Source organism: Hippichthys cyanospilos, chromosome 15 (genome assembly GCF_059441005.1).
Source record: "Hippichthys cyanospilos isolate Australia breed blue-spotted pipefish chromosome 15, RoL_Hcya_1.0, whole genome shotgun sequence".
Classification (NCBI taxonomy): Eukaryota; Metazoa; Chordata; class Actinopteri; order Syngnathiformes; family Syngnathidae; genus Hippichthys; species Hippichthys cyanospilos.
The window spans coordinates 17,429,728-17,455,531 of NC_142383.1; the positions used below are offsets into that span (position 1 = coordinate 17,429,728).

General features: G+C 39.6%; 2 protein-coding genes across 9 annotated transcripts in view; one reads left to right on the forward strand and one right to left on the reverse strand.

Annotated features, from left to right (window-relative positions):
- The window catches only part of LOC148412003 (uncharacterized), a 39,223-nt gene extending 22,999 nt beyond the window's left edge, over positions 1-16,224 (forward strand). For both annotated transcript variants that reach the window (XM_088434891.1, XM_088434892.1), the window contains 3 exons: positions 236-374; positions 14,905-14,966; positions 15,211-16,224. In XM_088434891.1, the coding sequence (XP_088291017.1) occupies positions 236-374; positions 14,905-14,966; positions 15,211-15,214 (205 nt within the window). In that variant the 3' untranslated portion in view covers positions 15,215-16,224. The remainder of the gene's footprint in view (positions 1-235; positions 375-14,904; positions 14,967-15,210) is intronic.
- Positions 16,225-16,707: 483 nt separating this feature from the next.
- The window catches only part of fnbp1b (formin binding protein 1b), a 54,547-nt gene continuing 45,450 nt past the window's right edge, over positions 16,708-25,804 (reverse strand). For 4 of the 7 annotated variants that reach the window (XM_088434751.1, XM_088434748.1, XM_088434747.1 and 1 more), the window contains 6 exons: positions 25,708-25,743; positions 22,976-23,085; positions 22,745-22,877; positions 21,781-21,902; positions 21,532-21,698; positions 16,708-21,355 (listed from right to left, as the gene is read on the reverse strand). In XM_088434751.1, the coding sequence (XP_088290877.1) occupies positions 21,177-21,355; positions 21,532-21,698; positions 21,781-21,902; positions 22,745-22,877; positions 22,976-23,085; positions 25,708-25,743 (747 nt within the window). In that variant the 3' untranslated portion in view covers positions 16,708-21,176. The remainder of the gene's footprint in view (positions 21,356-21,531; positions 21,699-21,780; positions 21,903-22,744; positions 22,878-22,975; positions 23,086-25,707; positions 25,744-25,804) is intronic. The other 3 variants (XM_088434753.1, XM_088434752.1, XM_088434749.1) reach the window with 1 other exon arrangement.

Here is a 25,804-nt window from a genome sequence, read left to right on the forward strand (position 1 = left end):
ACCGTATGCACCCCTAGTATACCATACATACACCTTATGTAAAGTTTATATAGTACTTCTTTAGTGTACCATATTTGCAGAGTTTTACGGTTGCTTTTCTATTGTACTATATTTACTGCATGTACTGTACCTCTAATATACCATATTGACATCATATATACATGGTACTTATTATCGAAAAGTTTGAATGACTTCAAAAGGCAAGTAACATTTGTCATCATTTTTGTCTCGTGAGTTTGCAGATTCCAGCGTCAAAAGTTCCCTCCCTCCGTCCCCGCCGTTGGCCTCGCCCTGACTGCAGCCGGCAGGTCTTCCTGGATTGTGACGTGTCTGAAGAAGAGCTGTGTGCCACATGGGCTACACTCCACCAGACAGTAAGGTCAGCGAGTGCGTGCGCGGCCTCAAAGCGGGGGTTACGCCATCAAAGCGCCGTTCCGGGCGCCGATTGGGGCTTCAAAGTGCACCTTCTGGAAGTTGATAGGGCTTCAAACTACTTTTCTATTAGAGTTTTTTCGTATGAGCAATAATAATGAAAAAAATCAGACTAAGCACTTTTTTTTAAAAACGTATTGAAGATGATTCACCCCTAATGTGGTATTTTGACCATTTTGGCCACCGAGTGGTCCTGCCATGTTGAAATTTGACGTTTTCACCATCGGGGTGAAATTTCAGCTCCCTGGTGTCTTCTTTCAATGCTTTCCTTTTGACGGAAAATGACTGATGAAACTATCAAAGGATTAGAGAACGTTCAAGGGAAAGGAAACCTCAAAATAGTACAAATAAATCGAATTTATAAGATCGGTCCCGGAGCGAGCAAAACTCCATTTTGATGATTATAACGCGAATACGTACTGTAGAATGTCGGTGGCCCGCTTTTGTACGCAACGCTCACTCATCCAGGCATCCATCGCTAATGTCCCGTGGAGGCCTGGCGGCGCACCCGCGGAAAATGTGAGCGGCGCGCAGCGGGCCAGACACCTTCGATAAACACCACGTCTGGAAAACCGCAAGTTTCGCATCGCCGATCGGATTTTGTTTCATTTTCATATCGGTCGACCGGTCACACGCTGCTGCTAGCAACGTTATAGAAAAAAGCTGATTCAAAATTCTCCATGCACGAGAAAAAATCCACAGTTTTATCGGATAAATTCTCACATTACAAGAAGAAGTGAGAATGCTATGCTAATAGCGTTAAAAAAAAAAGCTGCGTATGAGAAAAAAGTTGTGACGTCGGGTTATTACATTGCAATAACTTATTATTAATGTACCTTACAGTAATGTTATGAAAATAGCTTACAATACAATTAGAAAAGTTTTAACGTTACGACAAAAATAATTATGCTGAAAAAGACGTATATGAGAAAAACGTAGTATTGCGAGGAAGAAAATATCACATTAAAATAAATAATTTTTTTGGTAATATACCTAGAAAGCGTAACATTGTGAAAATGTCACAATATGATGAAAAGTTTTAATATTACTGCAAAAATAATTGTTTTTCCGAAAAATTTGTATATGAGAAAAACCTATCATTTTACCTGGAAAAAAAAATTACGTTATAATAACGTAATACTATGGTATTACTATTGGCTTAATGTTATGAAAATAGCATATATCGCGGTATAACGAGAAATTTAAACGTTTCTACAAAAATAATCACGTTCTTAAGTATTTTTTATGAGAAACAAATCATTTTACAAGACTTGAGAAGTTCTGATGGTGGGAGACAATCTTGCTTTAGGAAACAAAACCTTACGACAAAATCTTACGCGAACTTTCTATTAGTTTTCCGAAAGTTTACGTGAATATTAAAAAAAATTACGTTACAATAAATAATGGCGTCATTACGAGAGTGTAACGTTATCAAAATAGCCTGGATCAAAATATTCTGAAAAGTTTAACCGTCACTCCAAAAATACTCGCGTTTTACGAAAAGTATTTTTCATGGGCAGAAAAAAATTTAATGAAAAAGAAACGTACGTTATTAGAAAATAATCCTATTCTCAGTGATCTGCTAAACTCCGTCCGACCTCTCGGACTCAAACTCCAACATACTCTGCGATGGTTTAACCTTGAGGGAAAATAAAAGGCGGCTAACAATCGGCGCTATTGTACAGTGGAAAAGTTTCAGCGAGGCGGCGTGGGAGGTGAACCCGCACTTTCCACAAGCTCAGAGAGAAAAAAGAAAAAAAAAAAATCATTGAGCACAGTGGCAGAGAAACGGCATCAAATGGTGAGCTCAGCCAATAAAAGGCAAAAATGACTTCACCGATTTTTCTGCACGATTGCTCATTTAACGAATGACGGCGTTGCGAAAACATGACTGCGTGGCTCTTAGGCCTTTTCAAGATGTTCGAGCATCAATCACAAAAAAAAAAGCTTGTGTTTTGATGCAGATGTTTTCAATTTTAGTCAAGCGCTCTAAAATCAAAGCGAAGTCAACTCAAATTACGAAATGTTACAAATTCTGTACGCCACATTCAAAGAAATTGTCGTAAAAGTTACATTACGACTTTTTGTTGCGTTTTGACACCATCCGATGTTTTGTTTTTTTTTTCTCACAAATTTTTCCGGAAAATCACAACTATCTGGTATTACAAATTACAAAGTTACATTACGACTTTTTGTTGCGTTTTGACACCATCCGAGGTTTTTTTTTTTTTCTCACAAATTTTTCCGGAAAATCACGACTATGGTATTACAAATTACAAAGTTACATTACAACTTTTTGTTGCGTTTTGACACCATCCGATGTTTTTTTTTTTTCTCACAAATTTTTCCGGAAAATCACAACTATCTGGTATTACAAATTACAAAGTTACATTACGACTTTTTGTTGCGTTTTGACACCATCCGATGGTTTGTTTTTTTTCCCACAAATTTTTCCAGAAAATCACAACTATCTGGTATTACAAATTACAAAGTTACATTACGACTTTTTGTTGCGTTTTGACACCATCCGATGTTTTTGTTTTTTTTCTCACAAATTTTTCCAGAAAATCACAACTATCTGGTATTGTAAATTACAAAGTTACATTACGACTTTTTGTTGCGTTTTGACACCATCCGAGGTTTTTTTTTCCCACAAATTTTTCCGGAAAATCACGACTATCTGGTATTACAAATTACAAAGTTACATTACGACTTTTTGTTGCGTTTTGACACCATCCGATGTTTTTTTTTTCCCACAAATTTTTCCGGAAAATCACGACTATCTGGTATTGCAAATTACAAAGTTACATTACGACTTTTTGTTGCGTTTTGACACCATCCGATGTTTTTTTTTTTTTCTCACAAATTTTTCCGGAAAATCACAACTATCTGGTATTACAATTTTATCCTCATAAGTCTTCTCTCAATAAACATACCCGTTCTGAAAATTCCCGAACTAAATTTCGTTACTATGAAAATCTCCCTCGTATTATCGCTACTTTTTTGTCATTACGCTTTAATAACTGTCATGACGTTATGATATTTTCATCTTCATGCAGCTTTTCTTGTAAAATTGTAATATGATTTTGGAACTGACAATTTCTCGTAGCATTACGATATTTTCTCCCCAATTACGTTATACTAACTCTCGTTATGAGTTTTTGTTTTTGGTACAACTTTTCTCATTAAATGATAAGAATACGACACGACATTACGTTTCACTGATATGATTCGGGAACTGACATTTTCTCTCGTAATTTTACCATTTTTTTCTGAAAAAATTTTGTTACACTTTTCCCGTACGTTTTGCTAAAAACAATGTAGCATTACAACTTTTCTCATCACAATGTGATAGCTTTGATTGTATTTGAAAAAAACGGGCGTTCTTATAACACTTTCAGTTATTATAAGTGCGATTTTATTACGTATCTCGTAAAACAAGCGTTTTTCTTATTTATTTCTCATCGACTAATCGATTGCGCCTTTCGTCTCGCCTCAAATTCAACATCTGCTCGGAACGTGTTGCCGCAACCGGAGGGGAAGGAAAGAGAAAATCGCGTGCGGGATCTCCGGCGAGGGGGATCTAAATGGAAAAGACACCAGCCCTGAAGCAGACCATAAATCCGGACGTGACGCTCCAAGATGCGGAATAAGGCAGGCGGCGACCATGCCGGCTTCAAAGCGCAAGGCTCGCAAGGGCGGATCCAGACACGTTAGCCCTTATGCTAGCTCGCTCCCTTTTACGCCGAGTCAGCGCGCGCCATGTGCGTTTCGAACTGTAGGAATGCACTGGCGCCTCCACGTATGAGTTTATTCCCTTCCGCAACTACATTTGTAACTCAAAGCAGTATCACTTCAATTTGGAAACCATGTAAAAACTATAGCGAAACAAAATATATATCTTTGTAAAGTCCTCATGTTTTTTTGCGTTCATATCCGTAAGTTATCTATTTGTTGCTGGTTAGATTAGACGCATTTCAGATTTCCCACATTGCCAGCGGTATTTGAACGCCTCGCCCGCGTAACGTCGAATGCGCTCCGAGCAGTTGTTTTTCGTTTTCCTCACGACGCAGCTCGAGTTCGTTTCGTCAGAAATACTCGATTACCATCCGTGTTCCGCTGAGTTTATGATCGTGTGTATATGCCAAATTAATAAACGAGTCAAATGGAATACCTTTGCGGATGGAGACATCATAACCTCGCGGTTTTCGAAATATTCCCGCGTGTGACTCGAACGCTGGTTCAGTCCGCTCGCTTCTTTTAATGAAAATAATGTCGTATCCTCAGACAAAAACTCGTCTTATGTGGCTGACGAAAGCTAGCGTTTATAGAACACACTTGCGGTCGTCTTTTTCGGGGTAAAAAAAGTGCGTCTAATATTTCGGTAATTACGGTAACCCAGAAGAGGCCTTTGTGATGTTTTGGAGCACTGCGTGCGATCCCCCGTTGTTCCCAGCTGCCGGGCCAACTGGCGCCGGCTTCTTCCAATCACAAACACTTCGGGGTTTCGGTTCACCGAGTGCGCTCGCATCATAAAATCGGCACGTATCGGACGCCGGCTGAGGGAGTCCGGATCCTAGCTCCTTCTTCTGGCTCGCATTCCGACACGTTCTGCTCCGCCAAGTGCGGGTTCCTGACACCACCATGGGTGCTTCTGAGACTTGTCAAGCGCAAATTGATGAAGAATCGCTTGAGGGTCGAACCGATTCGGCTGCGTCGAGTTAACTTCTCGGAGCTTCCCGGTTCGAGCTGTCCTGCGTTTCCACGCACGTTTTTTTCCCCGTGATATACCGCTCGTGAAATATTTTTTTCAATCAAGTAGCCCTACGCTAGAATTAAAATAAAATGATTTGCCCGGTATGTCTGATTGGTTCAACTTTGGAGCTGGATTTTTATTTTGGATGTTGCGGCACTAATGACAACGCACTTCCATATTGTATATACCGTATTTTCCGTACCATGCGGTACACTTTAGCGCGGTCTAGATTATGGTGTCTATGTCCGTACTTAGCTACTTAACCAATGTTTTGAGAATAGTTTATTGCTCCTTGCGAGCGAATACATAATGTTCTCTGATTGGTTTCTTGCTGCCTGTGAACGTATTACACGTATTACGTAATATTCTCTGATTGTATTTTTGGTGCATAATATTGTCCGATTGGATTATTGCTGCCAGTGTACGTAACGTATTACGTAATGTGCTCTGGGTTATTGCTGCCTAATATTTTATAGACACTTTTTTTTCAGATTTAGACTAATCCGTAAGCTGTATAAACGCAGTAAAATAGTGGTTAACCGTTGTTGAAAGTTGATTTAGATTTTTCTTTTCTTAATGTTGAAAAGGATAGTTAGGTATACTTATACAATTTTGATGCACTTCATATTTTTTTCAGCTTTAGACTAACTCGCAACCTACTGTATGTAAACGCTGTAAAAAAGTAGTTAACAGTTAAAAGTTGCGTTATATCGCTTTCTTCTTTTGTCAAAACAGATACTGCGTTAGGTATAGTCATACAACTTTACCGCACTTGGTGTTTTTGGTGTTTTTTTTTTTCAGTTTTAGACTAACCCGTAACCTATGTAAACGCTGTAAAAAAGTAGTTAACAGTTGTTAAAAGTTGCGTTATATTGCTTTCTTTTTTGTTGATGTTAAAACAGATACTGTGTTAGGTATAGTGATACAACTTTAACGCACTTGGTGTTAAATTTTATTTTTTTTTCACTTTTAGACTAACTTGTAACCTGTATAAACGCTTTAAAACATGTAGTTAACAGTTATTAAAAATTGAGTTATATTGCTTTCTTCTTTTGTTGATGCTAAAAAGGATACTGTGTTAGGTATACTAATACAACTTCAACGCACTTTGTGTTCATTTTTTTCAGTTTCAGACGAACCCGTAACCTGTATAAACACTGTAAAAAGTAGTTGTTGAAAGATGATTTCTTTTTCAATCTCCCTAAACCCCGATCCCACCTTAGACCTAAGCCGTCGGCTTCTCACCGGAGGCCCGAAAACCAAAACCCGCCGTACATTCCACCTGGTTCGAGACGAGACGACGGTAATTGTTTTCGCAGGGACGTCTAGCAGAATGACATAGCGCCCTCACATTTTTTCTTTTCTCTCTCCATCACCATGAAAATGTGAAGCCCATAAAGTAGTTCTTGTTATCGCTGACACGGTTATTTGTGTGAGCTTTTCCCCCGGTTCACTGACCCCGAATAGAAAGCCAGGCTAGCGGTCAGTTCCTAAGCGTGCGTCGGATTGTCAATAAAGCTTCTTTGAACAGAGGAGGAACAAACGGTGCGATCGGGAGGCGTCTGTTGCTCCTCCTCCTCCGCCCCTCCCGTCCTGCAAATTTGCTATAGTCATGTCATCGCAACATATGTTGACGCGGGGGTCCGCAGGGAGGCTGAGGGCTGCGCGGTGCGGCGAGCTCGTTTCTCCATCGTGCCCGTTTTCTCGACCCCACTTTCTCCTCGCTTTCTTGGCTTTTTCTTCAGCGAAATGTTTTGTTTTGGGTTTTTTTTTTGGTTTCTGAACAAAAGTCTCCGACAACTGCTGCACATTTGCTTGGCGTGGTGACTTTCCAGCAAATTCCATTGGCCGGGCTCCCCTTCCCCTGCTCCGCTCGCTCGGTGTTCTCACAGATCAGCTTGCACGTTTTTTCTCCCTTTTTTTCTGCTTTCTCACTTCTCGTTTCCCCCTTTGCACCTCCTTGCCCGTCGGGAGAAATGTAAACACGTTGCTGGACGCAACTCGGGATTGAGCCGTAAAACAAGGAACGAATAAAGGGAAAAATTGCAGGAATTACTCACTGAACGACACTGAGATGAGCAGCGTGCGGTTTCGCTTCCCGCTCCCGAGCTAGCGGTTAGCTAGCCCGGCAGAGAAATGTATTTCATTTAGCAAACGGTGGCTAGTGTAATGAGCTCATTTTGACGGATTAGCCACCCGTCACTGGCAAATTGGCTGAAAAATTCAATTGAAGGTTAGCAGTCGGATCGCTAGCTTTTAAAATGTCAGATTATCCGTTTGCAAAATAATATCGGCAAAATTCTTGTGGATAAATAAAGCTTAAACACGCTAATTATCGAACGCAGCTTGAGTGTAAAGTTAAATCGAATATTACCAGTTCCGTAGCCTTCAATGTGGCCAAGCTAGCTAGTTAGTAAATAGCCTGTCAGAGAAGTTTATTTCATTTAGCAAACGGTGGCTAATATATTTGCTCATTTTGAAGCATGAGCTGTCAGATTGACTGAAAAGTTCAATAGAAGGTTAGCAGTCAGCTAGCTAGCTAGCTAAATTACCCTTCAGTGTAGTTACTGGCGAATTTGGGCCACATTTTCAGAGGAAAATGTCATTTTGTGAGGTTAGAAGATTTGTTTTTTTACAATTTGTTTTCCACATGTTATTGTTCAGACCCTATATCAAAATACGGTGTATCAAATGGTTCAAAAAGCTATAAAGTCACTTTCAAAAATTCAACTTCATTCTCTTGATAACTAAACTCTATAATAAAAAAAAAACACACATTGCAGTTCAGTTTCCTAACGCAAACAATATGTAGACTCAAAAGGTAGAAATAAAAAAAGATACATTGTGTGTATGAAGGGAATTGAAAAGAAAATGTTTCCACCCTCACATTTTTTTTTTGCCTCTGACACAACATTCTCACTACTACCCTGCATGTAATTTGCCTTTAGTTTTCCCTAACGAGGAACCCGTTTTGACTCCGGAGTCTGGCGTCCGGGACGAGAAACAGACCCCCCCCCCCCCCCCCCCCCCCCCCCCCGACCGTGGCCAACGGGGGTCGGAATGTAAACAGCAGCGTTTCATAAAAGTCCTGTACTTTTCTCATGACATCCGCTCTCCTCGGAGCGCTCGAAAATTGGTCGGATAATTGCGGAAGCGTTATTTCCCATGTCGGGAGGGACTACTGCACGCGGATCTTGTGAAGCCGTTACCTTGCGGCTCAAACGCTAACAATGGCGGACGTTGATTTTTATTTTCGCATTGTCCGGTTTAGCGGGCAAAGTTCTCTGAGAAACGAAGATTGAAAAAAATACTGCACCCTTGTGCATTATTTTGACCGTTTTGGGTCATTGTCTTCCACACAGTGTTGTCGGCACCTGGGTGAAATTTCAGCTCCCTACTATCTTCTTTCAATGTTTTTTTTTTTAAGTTAAATGCCTTTGATGTGAAGATCAATAGATTGGAAAAAATACTGCACCCTTGTGCATTATTTTGATCGTTTTGGGTCATTGTCTTCCACACAGTGTTGTCGGCATCTGGGTGAAATTTCAGCCACCCACTATCTTCTTCCAATGCTTTTCTTTTAAAGTGTAATGGCTTTATGTGAAGAGCAATAGATTGGAAAAAAATACTGCACCCTTGTGCATTATTTTGACCATTTTGGGTCTTTATCTTCCACACAATGTTGTCGGCATCTGGGTGAAATTTCAGCCTCCCTACTATCTTCCTTCAATGCTTTTCTTTTGAAGTTAAATGCCGTTGATGTAAAGATCAATAGATAGGACAAAATACTGCACCCTTGTGCATTATTTTGACCATTTTGGATCATTACCTTCCACACAATGTTGTCGGCATCTGGGTGAAATTTCAGCCACCCACTAGCTTCTTCCAATGCTTTTCTTTTAAAGTGTAATGGCTTTTATGTGAAGATCACTAGATTGGAAAAAATACTGCACCCTTGTGCATTATTTTGACCTTTTTGGGTCATTAGCTTCCACACAGTGTTGTCAGCACCTGGGTGAAATTTCAGCTCCCCGGTGTAATAATCGAAAACAGCTATACGCCAATCGGCATCAAAAACATTTGTCATCAATTGTAGACCATATGGCGATGCACTCTTAGTTGATCCCACTCCAGTTTTTCAGCTCCAGGTGTTCCATGGTCAGAACAATCGGAGTTTATAGTTTGACTCGATTGCTCGCGGACCTTCTCGAAATCCTCGGGGGATTTCCCTTTCAGGTCAGTCAGAGTGTCAGAGTGGGTGGGAGGAGGGGCTCAGCTATAAACATTAGAACCCGCTTCCAGCCACGTGTTTAATAGGGAGGCCATCACGGCGCGCTCCAATGGGATTTTCCTCGGGGATCAGGACCAGAAAATGCCTGCAGGGGGAACCTGAGGTGAAACCGCCGTTTTCCGGGGAATCGTTTGAGGCGGGGTCATCCCAGGAGCGCGCTCGTGCTTTGTTACCGGAGGAACAATTCTCTCTGACCCAAAACGTCACGATCAGAGCTACAGATTTCCCTCTGGAACCTTGTTTCACCGAGAAGGCCTGACACCTCCAAACACACACACACACACACACTGGTGCACACTTGCAGCTGGCTGGGTGGGCCCTCCGTTTACGGAATCAACAGGAAATGTCAACAAGTCGGCTTCGGGACTTGTTCCGGGGCTTCCTCCGTTCCCGACTTCTTCTCGATTTGAGACGCCCGAGTTATCGAACGCCCCCAAAAATGGTTGCGGGCCCGAGCGCCTTCACGACACGGTTGGCGAGCAGATGTTTTCCACCTCCGCGCAGATGGCTTCTCCGGCCCGGTTCTGCCGCTCGCGCTGGTGATAAATGGCACGCGGCCAATACAATCGCCGCTCTTCCAAAAAGCCTTTTGAAGAATGTGCGGAATGTGAAAAAAGATGGCGAGATATGAAGGAAACGCTTCAAATTGAATTGACTAATTCTTTTTCTTTTGTTTTGTTTTTTTTTTTTTCATTTGTTACCATGATTTGTTTGGGAACTGGATTTAGCTGCTAAATTTCTTTCCGGAACATTTTTTTTTTTGGAAGGGATGGGAAGATCATTTGGTAGAGATCTTTAAAACCATAATTCATTTCGAAAAGATTTTGTTCGTGCAATGTCAAAAGGCTAGAGATCGGAACAGGCTTTCTGCAGCTAGCGGCTCGATCGATACATTTTGATGCCGTTTTTTTGATGCAACCTAAATTAGTAGCAGATGAATTGGGAAAATTCCAATTGAGTTCCTTTTAGGTGACGGGATCAGTACGTTTTTCTTTTCAGACTAAGAGCCAGTCAATTGGAAAATAAATTAATATGTACTCTTCAGGTGATGGGAACAGTACATTTTCTTTTCAAATTAAGAGAAAATTAATTGGAGAATAAACTGGCGCGTGAACTTTTTAGATGACAGGAACAGTACTTTTTTTTTCAAATTAAGAGCAAATTAATTGAAAAATAAATGAATATGTACTCTTCAGGTGATGGGAACAGTACATTTTCTTTTCAAATTAAGAGCTAATTAATTGGAAAATAAACTGGCGCGTGAACTTTTTAGATGACAGGAACAGTACTTTTTTTTTTCAAATTTAGAGCAAACTAATTGAAAAATAAACTGGCTTGTGTACTTTTTAGATGACAGGAACAGTACATTTTCTTTTCAAATTAGGAGCAAATTAATTGGAAAATAAACTGACAGGAACAGGATAGATGACAGGAACAAAACTTCTTTTCAAATCAGAGCCAATTAATTGGAAAATAAACTAACATGTACTTTTCAGGTGACGGGAACAGTACATTTTCTTTTCAAATTAAGAGCAAATTAATTGGAAAATAAACGGAAGTGTGTACTTTTTAGATGACAGGAACAGTACTTTTCAAATTAAGAAGCATTTAATTGGAAACTAAACTAACCTGTGTACTTTTCAGGTGACGGGATCAGTATATTATAATGTTAAACCTAAGAGCCAATTAATTAGAAAATAGTCTCATGTACTTTTTTGGTGAACTTTTGTAAACTTTCTTTTCAAAGTAAGAGCAAATTAATTGGAACATAAACCAATTTGTATTCAAATTAAGAGCAAGTGAACTGGAAAACGACGTGTACTTCTTGGGCGAGACGAACAGTCGTTTTTTTTTGTAAAGCTATCAGCAAATCACATTTCATGCTTTTTCATCAGTGACAGGATCAGGTTTTCTTTTCAAATTAAGAGCAAATAAATTGGAACACGAAGCAACCTCTTTTTTTTTTTTTTTGGCATTACCATAGTGACGCAAATTTTCGCCAGACCAGTTCGAGAACAAATTTGAACTACTTCTCTCGTCGAGCCGACGCGTGCAAGAACGAACCCAAGCCGTTCACGACCTTTTCCATCCACTGCGGGGGTACAGGGGGCGGGGCTTTTCTTGCGGCTCATACTCATGGTGGGAAAAAGTTCTTGCAAGGAAGCCCCCCCCCCCTCCTTCCACGTTAACGTGTTCACCGTCTGGGTTGCGCATTCTTTCCACCTCCGTCGGCCTCTCGGGTCAAGCGGAACCAGACCCCCCCGCCCCCCCCGGCGACGACGGTGATGATGCGGCGGTTCTTTGAATCAGACTTTCCAGCCGCTTCCTTCTTTGTCTTTAATCAGGTGGCGCGCAAAAGTTGGAAACACGTGAGCTAGCCGCTAGCGCGCGCGCGAGCCTTTCCGTCTAAATGAGGATGCTGAAGATGCTGGATGGAGGACGTTCGCTTACATGGCCTCTATATTTATTGATTTTTTTTTCCCTTTCCGACAAACACTTATTCCAAGGCAAAATCCAATCTTCTTCTTCTGCCTCCCATCCAATCGCGGGTGAGGCCTTCTAGCTGGCCTCGCTGTCGCCAACTCATTGTCTGATTGGCTGATCGCAACCGTCTATCAACTATAACTGCCCTTTTTTTTCGCCAAAGAATGACAGTTATAAAGTTTGTTTTTTTTTTTTTTGTTTTTTGTTTTTTCCAAAACTCAGCAGTCTATAGTAAGGCTTTTTTCGAAATAAAAAATAAAAAGTGACCATGTATAGTAAGGCTTTCTTTAGCAAAAAAAAAAAAAAAGTCTATAGCAAGGCTTTTTTTCATGAAACGTCTTTTGAATAGCTTTTTTGGAAGAAAAAAGAAACCCGACAGTAAGGCTTTTTTCCGCCAAAAAACAGCAGTCTATAGTAAGGTTTTTGGAGGGGTTTTCGCCCCCCCAAAAAACAGTCTATAGTAAGGCTTTTTTTCACAAAATAACTGACAGTCTATATATAGTAAGGCTTTTTTTGCACAAAATTGACAGTCTATAGTAAGGGTATTTTGAAAAAAAAAAAGTCTATAGGAAGGCTTTTTTTTTGTTCAAGAAAAAAGAATTCCAGTCTATAGTAAGGCTTTTTTTTTTCACAAAAAATGACAGTCTGTTGTAAGGCTTTTATTTGCACAAAATTGACAGTCTATAGTAAGGGTATTTTGCAAAAAAAGAAGTCTATAGGAAGGCTTTTTTTTTTGTTCAAGAAAATAAAATTCCAGTCTATAGTAAGGCTTTTTTTTTCACAAAAAATGACAGTCTATAGTAAGGCTTTTATTTTTTTTGCCAAAAAACGACCATGTATAGTAAGGCTTTCTTTCGCCAAAAAATGGCCTGTCTATAGTAAGGGTTTTTATTTTTTTCAAAAACATCAAGTCTATCGTAAAGTTTTTTGTTTTTTTTTGGCAAAAAATGACAGATGAGGCTTTAATTTTTCGCAAAAAAAAACAAAACATAATGAGCCTATAGTAAGTTTTTTTTTGAAGTTTTGAAAGGTTCCCAGGACGGCGCCCGCAAAGCCGGGAAGAAGCAAATGACGCACGGATGAGAGGCTTTTTTCCCGCCCGGGACGTCCGAGGCGCTCCGTTATCGCCGATACCGACCCAGACGCTGACTCATCCCGCAGCTGCCTTGGCGGAGGGGGGACAACAAGAACAAGCGCTCGCTTTTCCTCCCTCCGCGCTTTTCCTCCCTCCGCTCAACATGTTAATCGCTAACAGCTGATGGTGGCAGGAAAAAAAAAAAAAAAAACCTTTGCTCTTCCTCCGGCCAAAATGCGGAGACGTTGCAAGTTGCGCAAGGCGCCTTTGGAAAACGGGGACTTTCTTTCTCGTAAAGGCCGTTTTCCACTCGTTCAAGGCCAAAGACGGATTTTTACGGACGTTCTTCTATTAAATAAAACCGCCGTCAATCCCGGGTTCTTTTCGTATTTTGTCTGAAAGGAACGGTATTTGGTTCTTTTCAATTTAAGAGCAAAATGATTTGAACGTCATCCAACTTGCGTAGTGCAAAATGATTTGAACGTCATCCAACTTGCGTAGTTTTTAGGTGACGGGAACCGTTCGTTTTCAAATTAAAAGCAAATTGATTTGAACATGGAATAGTACATAAATCGCGCACCTGTTTTTTCCAATTTAAGAAGAAAATAGGAAGACTGCAGTTTTCTTTTCAACTTGAGAGCAAATTAACTGAAACTTCTCTTGCGTACCGATCGGAACAATACATTTTATTTTTAAATTGAGAGGATTAATTCGCGCATGATATAAGGCGTACTTTTTAGATGTCAGGAAGAGGACAGTTTTCTTTTCGATTTGAGAGCAAATTAACTGAAACATAACTTGTGTACTGACTGGAACTGATTGGGTCCGGAACACGTGACTTGGTTGAGACGGCCCAGCTGATAGAAGGGGGGGAAAAAAATTGGAACGTGGCCCGAGGTGGTGCGTTCGAGTGAAAATGGAGATGAGTCAACTCGGCAGCAAATGACAATGCGCTGACTTGTCGGATGGGCTTTGAGTCCTCCCCAGAAATTGTTCAAGCTCTGATAGCGCATCTCCCTCGGACAGAATTTTTCTCGCAATTGTTTGGCAGCCAACACAAAAAAAAAAAACAGAGGGAAGAAAAGAAGTACAAGACGTGTCTTCTTTTTGTGCTCCTGCCACGTATGAACTGACTGTTAATGAGTACGTTCCAGCGAAGTTGACTGGCTTGGGAAAAAAAAAAAAAAAAAAAAAAAAGTACTGTTCCCGTCACCAACTTGTTAACTTTCCAATTAATTATCTCTTAATTTGAAAAGAGAACCATGTACTCTCTCTTGTCTAAAAAAGGACATGTTTGTTTATTTTCCAATTAATTAGCACTTAATTTGAAAAGAGAATCATGTGCTTTTCCTCATTTAAATAGGACAAGTTTGTTCATTTTCCAATTAATTTGCTCTTAATTTGATTTTGTTTTCTTTTTAAAAAGTGCTTTTCCTGTCATCTAAAAAAAATAATCCCAAAAGTTGGTTTGTGTTGCAAATCATTTGCTACGACAGCAAAGCTGCCTAGCTTGGGAAGAAAAAAAAAAAAAAAAAGTACTGCTGCTGCCCCCGACTTTGTTTTCCAATTAATTAGCTCTTAATTTGACAAGAGAAACATACTTGTTCATCAAAACAGACAAGTCTGTTTATTTTCCAATTAACTTGCTCTTAATTTGAAAATTAAATGTGTTTTTTTTTGGGGGAGTCATTTAAAAAAACATTGCTATATATATTTATAGTCGATGGAGAGCACTAGTAGTTTTAAGTCCTACCGGTTGGGGGGTTATGTCAGCCATTTCCCCAACGCGGTGCCAAGCCGTAGCCGTTGTTTTTGCAAGATTTATGATTATTATTGCATATTAAATCTTCCTTTTTGTTCCCGTAGCTCATCATCTCCTGGCGTCCTCGTGGGAACCCTTCCACATCGCAAAAGAATTTAACGGACCGGTGAGTCACCCCCCCCCCCAGAAAAAAAAAAAAAAAACGTGGCGAGGGAAACCCTGCTGGCTGGCGGGGGCTTCTGATTGCTAATGGGATGAGGAGGAAGCCGATGAATCAGCTGGTTGAGGACGGAGGTCCGCGGGGCCCGCCGGAGAGCCCGGCGTGGCGTGGCGCGGCGCGCGCTCAACATCTCAACATCTCAAGCACACGTGTCCAATGTGGCTCTGACCCCCAACTTTTTTTTTTGCAGCTGAAAATGGAAACCAGACGGGGAAAGGAAAGTGAGAGATCGCCCGGAATGTTTGTTTGTTTCAACATGGAAGACAAACATCTGGCAAACACATTCCGTCATCCAGCCCCCCCACCACCAGCACCCCCCCCCCCCCCCCCCGAATTCCGTTGGGTGTGCTCGCATGGGACACTCATTGAACACAAAAAGTCCCATTGTTACCATTTTTTTCTTCTTAATACTCAATAATGACATCAGAATTTAATGGGCTTGCCCCACAAGGATGATAGTGCCCCCTGGTGGTGAGGAGGAGCAACAACTTCACCTCACTGCCCTTCTAAAAATCTAATTTCGTTCTTCACACAATGTATTACACAGGTTTTATTTATTTATTTATTTTTACAATTATTAAGTCGTCAGTTGATTTTCCCGCTAAACTTTTTCCAACCAACCAAATTATCCATGTAGCAAAATAAAGGCATATTTACACAATGTTTTACACAATTTATCAAAAACAGCAGTGTATAGTCCCGCTTTTTTCTGCAAAAAATGACAGAACGGTGATAGATAAACGTCATTAATAATGAGACGCAAACAAATCGTCTCCGATTGCCATCAGAAAGGTGATCGTGCCCTCTAGCGGCTTTTCTTATGTACTGCTAGTCCAACAAGCATTTCCCAACCAACAAGCACACAAAGAAAAACATTTTTACGAGAGACACTTTTATTTCGTTTTTGAACAAATAATCATTTTTTTCGCTTCTGCTTTCTCCCTCTTACCTTTATTTTTTTTCTGAAGCTACACACACGCTTTTTTTTCTGAAGCTACACACACGCTCTCGAGCGCTTCCAGATGTGTTGCGGGATGTGACGTCGTAGCTACCGGATGCGCCGGAACCAATCATCCCTTGATTGACTTCTGCGCATGAGCGGAAACGATTGGATGGCCTCCAATACGACGTGTGTGTATTAACAAGCATTGGAGTGTTGTACTGATTGCTTGGTAAACGCTGTGTAAATAAATGAAGAAAAGATGACAAACTTTGTTGGTTTTTGGCAAAACCTCTACCAGTCCCCCAATTAATATTAATACTTAGTATATTACAAAAATATGAAAATAAAAAGAAAGCATACGCTATATACACATATATTACAATAATAGCAATATGCAAAGGACTTACGCTCTATAATGCCAGTATTTAGTCAGGCTTTTTGTCGCAAAAACAGTTTTTTTCCCACAAAGAATGACAGTCTAGAGTAAGGCTTTTTTTTTTGCAAAAAAAAACAGTCTATAGTAAGGCTTTTTTTTCACAAAAAACGAGTCTATAGTAAGGCTTTTTTTCACAAAAAACGACAGTCTATAATCTGGCTTTTTTCTCAAAAAACGACTGTCTATAGTAAGGCTTTTTTGTCCTTTACTGAGAAAAAAAAAGCCTTACTGTCGGCAATGCTTTTTTCACAAAAAATGGCCAGTAAGGTTTTTAGTCAGAGCGGCGGCGAAAGACGAGACGGACTGGGGACTTTCAGGCATATTTAATTGGCACAGTCAACACAATACAAAGTATTCAGTGCTCCAAAAAACAAGCAAACAGTCACAAAATCTTTCGTGTTGGCGGTACACACACGTTGTCAAATTTTGCAAGTGGATCAATATATTCATTCTTCTTTCTATATATTTCTACTCTCTCCAATGTACACGCAGGTTGAGCTCCCTCCACCAGGAGCAACTTTTGGCCAAGGAGTGCAAACTGAAACCAGATATCGTCTTCTTCCAAAAATACAAATTAGATTTTTTTTTTTTTTTTTTTTTTAATAAAAGAACATAACTTTCTTTATACATCCGTTTCATTTTCCTGACTTTTCTGTAGCAAGTTAATTTCCCCCTAAATTTTTTTGGTCTAATGAGATCTTAAGGATCTCAAAATTCCCAATAGTAAAATATATCATTTTTCTTTTCGTATTATTAAAACTATGAGGAACTTTCTTCAGGTTTTATTACTTTGAAAAAGACATTTTTTTTAACTTATTCCTGTAATTTTTACTTTTACAAAAATATTTCCCATCTTTTCCTGTCTTTTCTTTCAAAAAACTTAAATTTTCCGAGTTTAAATAAAAAAAAAACTTTATTTTAATTGAAAATAAACAATTATGTTCCCTATAGTACAATTTAAATTCCAAATTACCGTTTCATTAAAAATTAAAGTAATTATGCCATGGTTTAAAAAAAAACTCTTTAAAAAAATAACTTGGCATCGAAAGTTTTTACTTTATTTTTTCATCATTTTCCTATACCAGTTCTTGTCCTATTACAATCAGTTTTCAATTTTTATTAATAATTAAAATAAATTTCCCATTTTTCAACTTCTTCCTGTGGTACATTTTAAAATTAATCTTTAAAGAACAACATAAATAATTTGCTAAATCTCACAATATTACAATATAATTTAACGTTGTATAAAAAAGAAAAATTGAATATTTTTTTCTCAATATTTTCCCATTATCGCGACTATTTCTCGCATAACTGCAGGTTTTTTTTTTTTTTTCAGCATGACACTCCTTGGCTTCAATCGTTCCTCGTTGGTCGTCCAGTTTGCGTGGTGCGCCCCCTAGTGGTTTCGCTCTTGCAGTAAAGTGGGTTTTCAGTGCCGTTCCATGCCATTAACGCACGTTTGCTGATCCGGACAACGACAACAACATTGAAAAAGAAAAAAAAGAAAAAAACTGAAGAAAAAGACATATGTGCCGATGCGATTTTAGTCAGTTGGACAGATAAAGCGGGCTCACAGTATGTTTGGGGGGAGGGGGGGTTCGGGGGCGTGGTGGCAGGCGGGGCAACAGAAACGGGGCGGGCATACTTTTCTCAGCGCTGACAAAAAATTACAATGACAAGCCAAGAAGCTATTTTTTTTTTTTTTTGGGGGGGGGGGGGGGGGGGGGGGTAGGAGGCACGGACGAAGAAAATAAGATCAAATTTGGGGGGGTGGCAAACCATTGATGAAAAACTAAAAGTAGCGAGGGGCGGTCCTGTGGGAGTAAAATAAAATGACGAAGCCCCGCCCACCCCCTGGAAGTTAGTGGCATCCACCCTTCGGGGATGGAGGGGGGGAGGGGGGGGTCGAGGAGGCAGACAGGGCAAGCATGCGGCACACCACGATGCCAACGCTCCATTGGCTGCAAAAGACAGCTGGAGGTGGCATTCTGCAAGGGGGCGTGGTTAAAATGGAAAAGGGCGGGGTTAGGAGACTATATGCAGGTGAGGAGGGGAAGGGAAGGGGGGGCGACGTCAGAGAGAGGAGCGGACAGCACAAATGACGTGACGTGATGACATCGTGACAGACAAAAAAAAGAAAAAAGATCATTTCCTGAAGTGGGAGGAGCTATGCACGTCTCCTCCAATCACACACAGTGGGGAGAAACAACGCCAGTTTTTTCATGACACATCTCAAATTGTCAGACGACAAATATTACGACTTTTTAGGGAATGTTATGAGAATGACCTGCCCATTTTACCATTCCAATTTTACAAAATGACTTTTCTTTCCCCACGATCCATTTTGGAACTTCTGTTAGGGGAATGACGAATTTTTGTTCCCCTAATCTTTTACTTGAACGAAATTGCAATATTACGACAAACACGCTTCAAGTGACTTACTAACATTACGAGAATTAAAAGGTAATATTCTAGCTACTTTTTTATCGTAATATTGGGGCTCCTTTTCCGTTTGTTTTAGTTCGTAAACTTAAATTTTTTTTATTTTAGAACAAAATTAGAACAGTATGACTTGAGTACACTTCATTACGACAATTAAGCGCTAATATTCCGACTTTTTTCTAGTAATGTTGCCGCTCCTTTTCAGACCTTTTCTCGTTAAATTGCAGCTTCGTTTCCGTAAATTTTATTTCGTAAAATGACAACTTACCGTAAATTCTATTTTGTAAATTTCAACCGTCATGTATTTAAAGAACAAAATTGCAATTTTACGACAAAAACACTTCATGTCACTTACTAATATTACGAGAATTAAAAGGTAATATTACGACTTTAGCTACTTTTTTTAATCGTAATATTGCGGCTCCTTTTCCGCTTGTTTTATGTCGTAAAATTACAACTTTCGTTTATTTTTAGAACAAAATTACACCAAAATTACGACAATTAAGCGCTGATATTCCGACTTTTTTCTCGTTTTGTTGTAGTCCGCGCTCCGGGATGGATGAGGGGATGGATGGGGTAAGAAATGGGACGTCCCCTCTTTGACGACGCCTTTGCGGGTTAGTCGGGCAGCCGAGAAGCCAACAACTTTTGCGACAAGCGCGTAACAATTTTAGCGTGGAGGAAAAAAAGTTTTCTAAAGTGTCCATCTCCCGCTCGTTTTTTTTTTTTTTTTTTTTTAAGTTTTCTCCCCCAGGCCGCTTGCCCTGCCGCTTCCTCAGCCAGCATCTGCTCTAGGAATCTGAAATGCAGGACAGGAAATCAACAAACAAAACACATGACACAAAGAAGAAAAAAAAAAATGTTAGATGGCGGTGGAGCGGGAAAATTAAAAGGAAAAGTGCATTGATATGGAAGACAGCCGTGAGCGTCAAAACGACTCATTTCATATGCAAACTTCGCAATCGAAAGGTACAATCAACTCGTGTCACCCGTTGACATTCATACAGCAGAAGAAATTTTCGCAAAATTTTCCAGAAATTTTCGCAAAATCATTGCGAAATTCATATACAATTTTCGGGAAATTTTCGTAAAATTTTCAATTTAAATGAAGTAAATTGAAACTAAAAGAATAGATTTTTTTGGCGATGAGCTATAATATTTTTTCTAAAGTGAAAAACGTGCATTGGCAAACAAATTGGCTTATGCTAGCAAAGCCCACATTTCAAATTGTCTCATATATCACAGTTCACAAAATATAATTTGTGATAGGAACCTACAACAATAACTTTTCACATATATAATACTAAACACGGCCCGACCCATAAGAATTTTTTTTTTATACCGATGCCAAATTCGAGTTAAAATCCGATAACTAATTAAAACTACAATGAAAAACAAACAATCTTTTTCTTTCTTAAAGCTTAAATCTATGAATTACCGGCACAGGGGCGGAGCTACAAGGTGTCCACCCTTATGACCACGCCCACACACACCAAGGAGACAATTTTGATTATCTGTCATTATGACGTAAACGCAGACGCCTCGGTAGCTGCGAGAAACTGCATATTTACATTTAAATGTATAAAAAAATAAAAAATAAAAAAAATGTAAATGTTGAGGTTGGCCAACCCATAGAAAATGTGTTAGCAGATTTTTTGGAATATTTTGCTTGTGAATGTTTGTCTTGGGGTTACGATAATGATAATGTGTAAAAAATTAACCGATTCATCAACAACGAACCAAATTAAGCGGCAACTATTAACTTGATTTTTCTCTTCTGTGATATTGCTGAATTGTTTAGTTTTTAATCAATAAATTGGAAAAAAATGCAATACATTTAATTGATTTTTTAATGTAATTAATCTAATTTTTTTGCTATTAAAAATTAAAATTAAATTAAAAAGCTACGAAGCAAAAATTAGGAAGAAAACAATTGATCAGATTATTCGATTAATTGATGGCATATTCGATAGAATTGATTCTAAAAATATTTGATAGTGACAGCCCTACTTGCAGCATTTAATTTCTATTGTTTAAAAATAATATTGTGGCAAATTTTCATTATTTTTTTAATTTTAGTTGAAAAATAGTATGCTGTCCCTACAGCATGACCTTAGCTGTTGTTTAGTTTTTTGTTTTTTTTTAATTATTAGATTTTTTTGAATCTCTAAATGCTATGATAAAACTGTTGAAAAACTGCAATATTTGAAAGAAAATTGATTGATTAATGGATGGATGACCTCTTAAAAAAAAAAAATTTCGATTTTGAGCGTGTGAAGGGATGGGGCCCCTCTACGCCCCAGCGGAATCCGGGCCGGCGCGGCCGCGGCCGGGCTTAAATGTAGGTCATGGCACCTTTGGCGTTGGTCCCCAAGAAGACCTCCACGTAGGACGTGGGCACGTAGCCCTCCTCGTCCTGGTTGCGCCGCACCCGCGTCCACCCGTCGCCTTTGTCCTCCTCGATGACGTAGAGCAGCTCGCCCTCCGCCACCGAGATGGTGCCCTCGTTGTGACCTGACCGCGTTCGCAAAACGTACCAAAACATCTTCAATTTCATCATCAATTGGTAACAAGAAGATTTGCATTTCTGTTAAAAGACTATCGGTATCCGTCCTTGGTATCGGCGGCAACTCAAGAATTATATTCTTGAGTTATATATACAATATATATATATTTTTTTTTTTCCTCACCGTCAAAAGGGTACAAGGCCTTGCAGTTCCCGATGGTGGGCAAGGACTCCTCGTCATCGAACTCGTCGTCGAAGTCGGGCGTGCCGGCCGCCGGGGTTTTGGCGTTGGCCACGTTGGCCTTGACGTGAATCTCGGAGTTCTGCTCTTCCGTGTAGCTGCCGTCCGGGCTGCTCCAGGGCCAACGGGCACCAAGGCGGCGGAAGGTAAGAACGCGTGTCGGGGCGCCCCCCGCGGGCAGACCTTACTTACCTCTCTCGGTCCTGGGCGCAGTTGTTGTTGACGGCGGTGGCGCTGTGGCTTTCGTAGAGTCCGCTTCGCCGCTGCGTGTCGCTCTTGGACGGCATTCGCTCCTCCGCTTCGGCCAGCCAGCCCTGAACGGGGTCGGGTGGAAAAAAAGTCAGCTTCCAGAGATTTCGACGAGTCTATCCATCGTAGCGAACCGGCTAGCATGATTTTTTTTTTCCCCGGCAAGCTAGCTATATAACTAAGTAGCTAGACAGCTAGCAGAGTGACCGGCTAGCTAGCTAACAAACTAAGTAGCTCTCCTTGTTATTATTTTATTTTTTTCAAGAATTTATCTTGATTTTCTGTCATTATTTCAATAAAACAAGTCTTATCTATCCAAGTCAGCCGCAAGCTACCTACTTAGCTAGTCAGTTAGCTTGCAGACGAACTAGTGTTTTTTTTTTCCAATCATCCTTGTCAGTCAGCTCGCTAGTTAGTTAGCTAAGTAGCCGGACCGCCAGCAGGTTGATTAGCTAGTTAGCTAGCTGACTAAATGGCTAGTCAGCTAGCTAGCGTCTATTGGTGAAGTTTATTTTTCAAGACAAATGTGTGGGATTTGAGGAATATGATTTTAGAAATGATAACTTCACTAGTTTTCTTTCTAAGCTTTGAATTGAAAACATAATGTTAAGAAATGTTTTGGGTTGACGTCCCCTTCAAAGACTTTAATTTTTTTGATGTTGTTGCTTGGTGTACGTTCTAAAAATGACATCCCGATGATTATTGTATATGTGGAAAACTACGCCGAGGAATGCACACATTTTTATTCATCTTAGGCAGCCATTTTGACTTAAGATGCGATGTGGACTCGGAACGACCAATCGCAGCTCACCCGCTTTTCGCGATGCTTTTAAGGCCGAGGAAATGGGTAAAAACGAACTCATGTTTTACAAATGCCGCGTTTAGACGAGAGGCTGCGGCGACTCGCCTCAAATTTCTGCACTTCCAGCTGCAGCTTCTCGATGTTCTGGCCCAGCTCGACCAGCCGAGGGTCCACGCTGGAGGCGTCGCCCATTTGCGGGTTCTTCACGTAAACGTCTTTCATCTTGGTGAGCGCGTCCCTTGAGGGGCGGGGAGAAGAGGAAGAAGAAGAAGAAAGGAGAAGAGGCGTCAGCCATTTTGCGCATTTAGCCATCAGATCTGGATTTGAGCGGCGCACCTCTGCTCCGTCTCCTTTTGGATGTCTTTGTTGAGCTCGTCCAGTTTGGCCTGAAGCTTCTTCCTCCGCTGTTCCGGCGGCAGGTGGCTGAAGTCCTCGGGTCCGGAACCCTGCAGGGACCGGAAAAACCAAAGAGGGATGCAAAAAGCGGGTTTTGTGTTTGTTGAAGCGACTCCGACTTGGACTTGTTGGAAATATCTTTGACCTCGAGGAGACATTTTCTATCGAAAGAAATATTCAAAAATATTCCCGTGCGAAGATTCTTGAGATCTGTATTAGCTTCCTAAATGTCAAAGACATCTTTTTTACATTTACACACATTCAATCTCTTTTACTTATTCATTTTTCAAAATATTTTTCAGGTGCTTTGGCTGGAAACGGGTTTAAAAATGGCTGACACTAAATGAAGTCATTATTTAATCAAACAATTACATTAAGTAATTAAGTATTAAAATAATTAGTAATTGGTTAATGCAAAGTAATTGAGTACTTTAGTAATTAAAGTCATTCATTATTTTAGTACCTAATTACATCAAGTAATTACTTTAGATTGAGCGCTTAACTAATTTAGCACCTTGCAGTCACTTTAGAACTTCTTCTAAACAAACTTGGATTAAATATTTTTTATTTAAAAATAAGTATCTTGGATTGAATATCTCGGCATTAAAAAAAAAAACATAAAAATACATCTTAGGGATTGAATGTTAATTTCTTTTATTTTATCATGAAAAATATATTTTTTCAAAAACCACAAATCAAAATTATTTTATTCACTCAAGACATTCATTTTTTTAATTATTGTTTTTTTTTCAACCTATTGCAGATCTGCTTTAAGACCTTTTATTCAGTAATTATGAAAACGTGCACATTTTTATATTTTTAATTTTTTTTCCCCTCTAAATGTATTTCAGTGTCCATTTTTACTTTTGTAAGACACGTTTTAAGGCCCCTTTGAACATATTCGTGACATATTTATGTATTTATCAAAGTAGAACTGAATTCATTTACCCCTGGTTTTAATTTTAATGTCCTTTTTTTTTAACATAACAGGTAAGAAACTTTTTGCACACTTTAACGCGAAAGGACCAATTCATGTCAATTATTTTATGTATTTATTTAAATGGCTGCAGAAAAGTTTTAGGATAATAAGGGCGTTTCTTTTTGAGAAAATGTTGTTATTAAAAAGGGCGGACGAGGAAAGCGGGTCGATGGCTTTGGATCTCATTGAGTTTTTGGTCAGCACAGGCGTGACTGCTGGAAAACTACCAATCTGGAGGTCAACACATGCTTGGTTACCGTAGCAACCGTACAGTAGCCCAATTAGTGGGCTAATTCCATTTTCGTCATTCTGCAATTTACAGTTTGATGGTAAATGACCAATGGCAGCAAAGGGAAAAAAAAACTAGTATTTATCTCCATGATGTCCATTTTGTCGATTCAGTTTTGTACTTAAAAAAAAAACAAAAAAAAATCAAACAAAATGGAATTAGCCCACTCTAGTTCACAGTGCCATGCATTACTTTTCACAACACACACACACACTGAACGTTTTCATGCAAAAACATGCTAAACTATTCATTTTTAAACAAGCCAATCTACAAGATTGAAAATCAATTTAAAAAAAAAAAACTCAAACAGTTGATTCATGTTCGCATTTTTTTTCTACCAATCAGTTATAGAGTTAGCTTACAGGCTAAGAGTGAGCAGGAGCTAGCATGCTGAGCATTTAGCCTAACCACAGCTAATCGATTAGCGATCGTAGTCACGATCCATAAATGAAAGATTCAGTTTGAGTATTTTTTTCAATTAATTTTTGAACTCAATTTTTAATTCATTTATTTTTAATTCCTCTACTTCCCTCAGCTGTCAACTCGCCTCACCTTCAAAACTTAAACATGTATAACAAATGCGATATTTCTTGTGTTAATAACCGCGTAGTACCACAAATATAGGAGGCATCCTTAATTTTAGGCTCAAATTCTGGTATTTTATCGTGTTATGGTGTATAGGACATGTAACAATACAGAACAAATCTCAAAATTATTCAGATTTTCTTGTGTTCGTATCGGTAAGTTTATATTTGTTGCGGGTCAAGTGTGTTTCAGATTTCCCACATTGTGAGCGGTCAGTGAACGCTAGATTGACGTTGAATGCGCTCCAAGCAGTTCATTTTTCCATAAAAAACATATGTGTCCCGCCAAATTTATGATTGTGTGTATAAAAGACCGCAATTTTGAAAGCAGTCAAATGACAGACATCATGCATTTTACATAATTCTATAAGTTTGAGTAATATTCCTGTGCGTGAACAAGGACGGACTCGGACGGGGGTTCAGCCTGCTCGCTTCTTTTACTGAAAACTCAGTTAGCGTTTATAGGACGCGCCCGCAATTTTGGCCTTCATTTTTATGGTAAATCTCAATACCACAGAAAACAAATTGCAACTACTACCTTAATATTATAACTCCTTTTCAGCCAGCCTAGTAAGAATGAATCTTTGACGTCTATAGCCGTCATCGGTAGCGAATGAGTTAAACTTGTGTTGTTATTTTCTATTTAAATATCCACATGAAGCAAACAATCAAAACACCAGCAATGCTTTCAACACTCAGCAATAAATAATAATCATGCAGTGTGGGGACACCATTTGGCAACTACAACCCAAAAGTTAGTATTTTTTTTTTTGTGCCATTAGCAGGACGGCTAAAAACAACAACAGTAAAACATGATCACCTCAATGAGATTCCGGACGTGGGAATTGAGTGTGAGCTGCACCACAGCGCAGGGGTTGGGAGAGGGATGAGGGGCAACAACACAGCCATGGGATTAA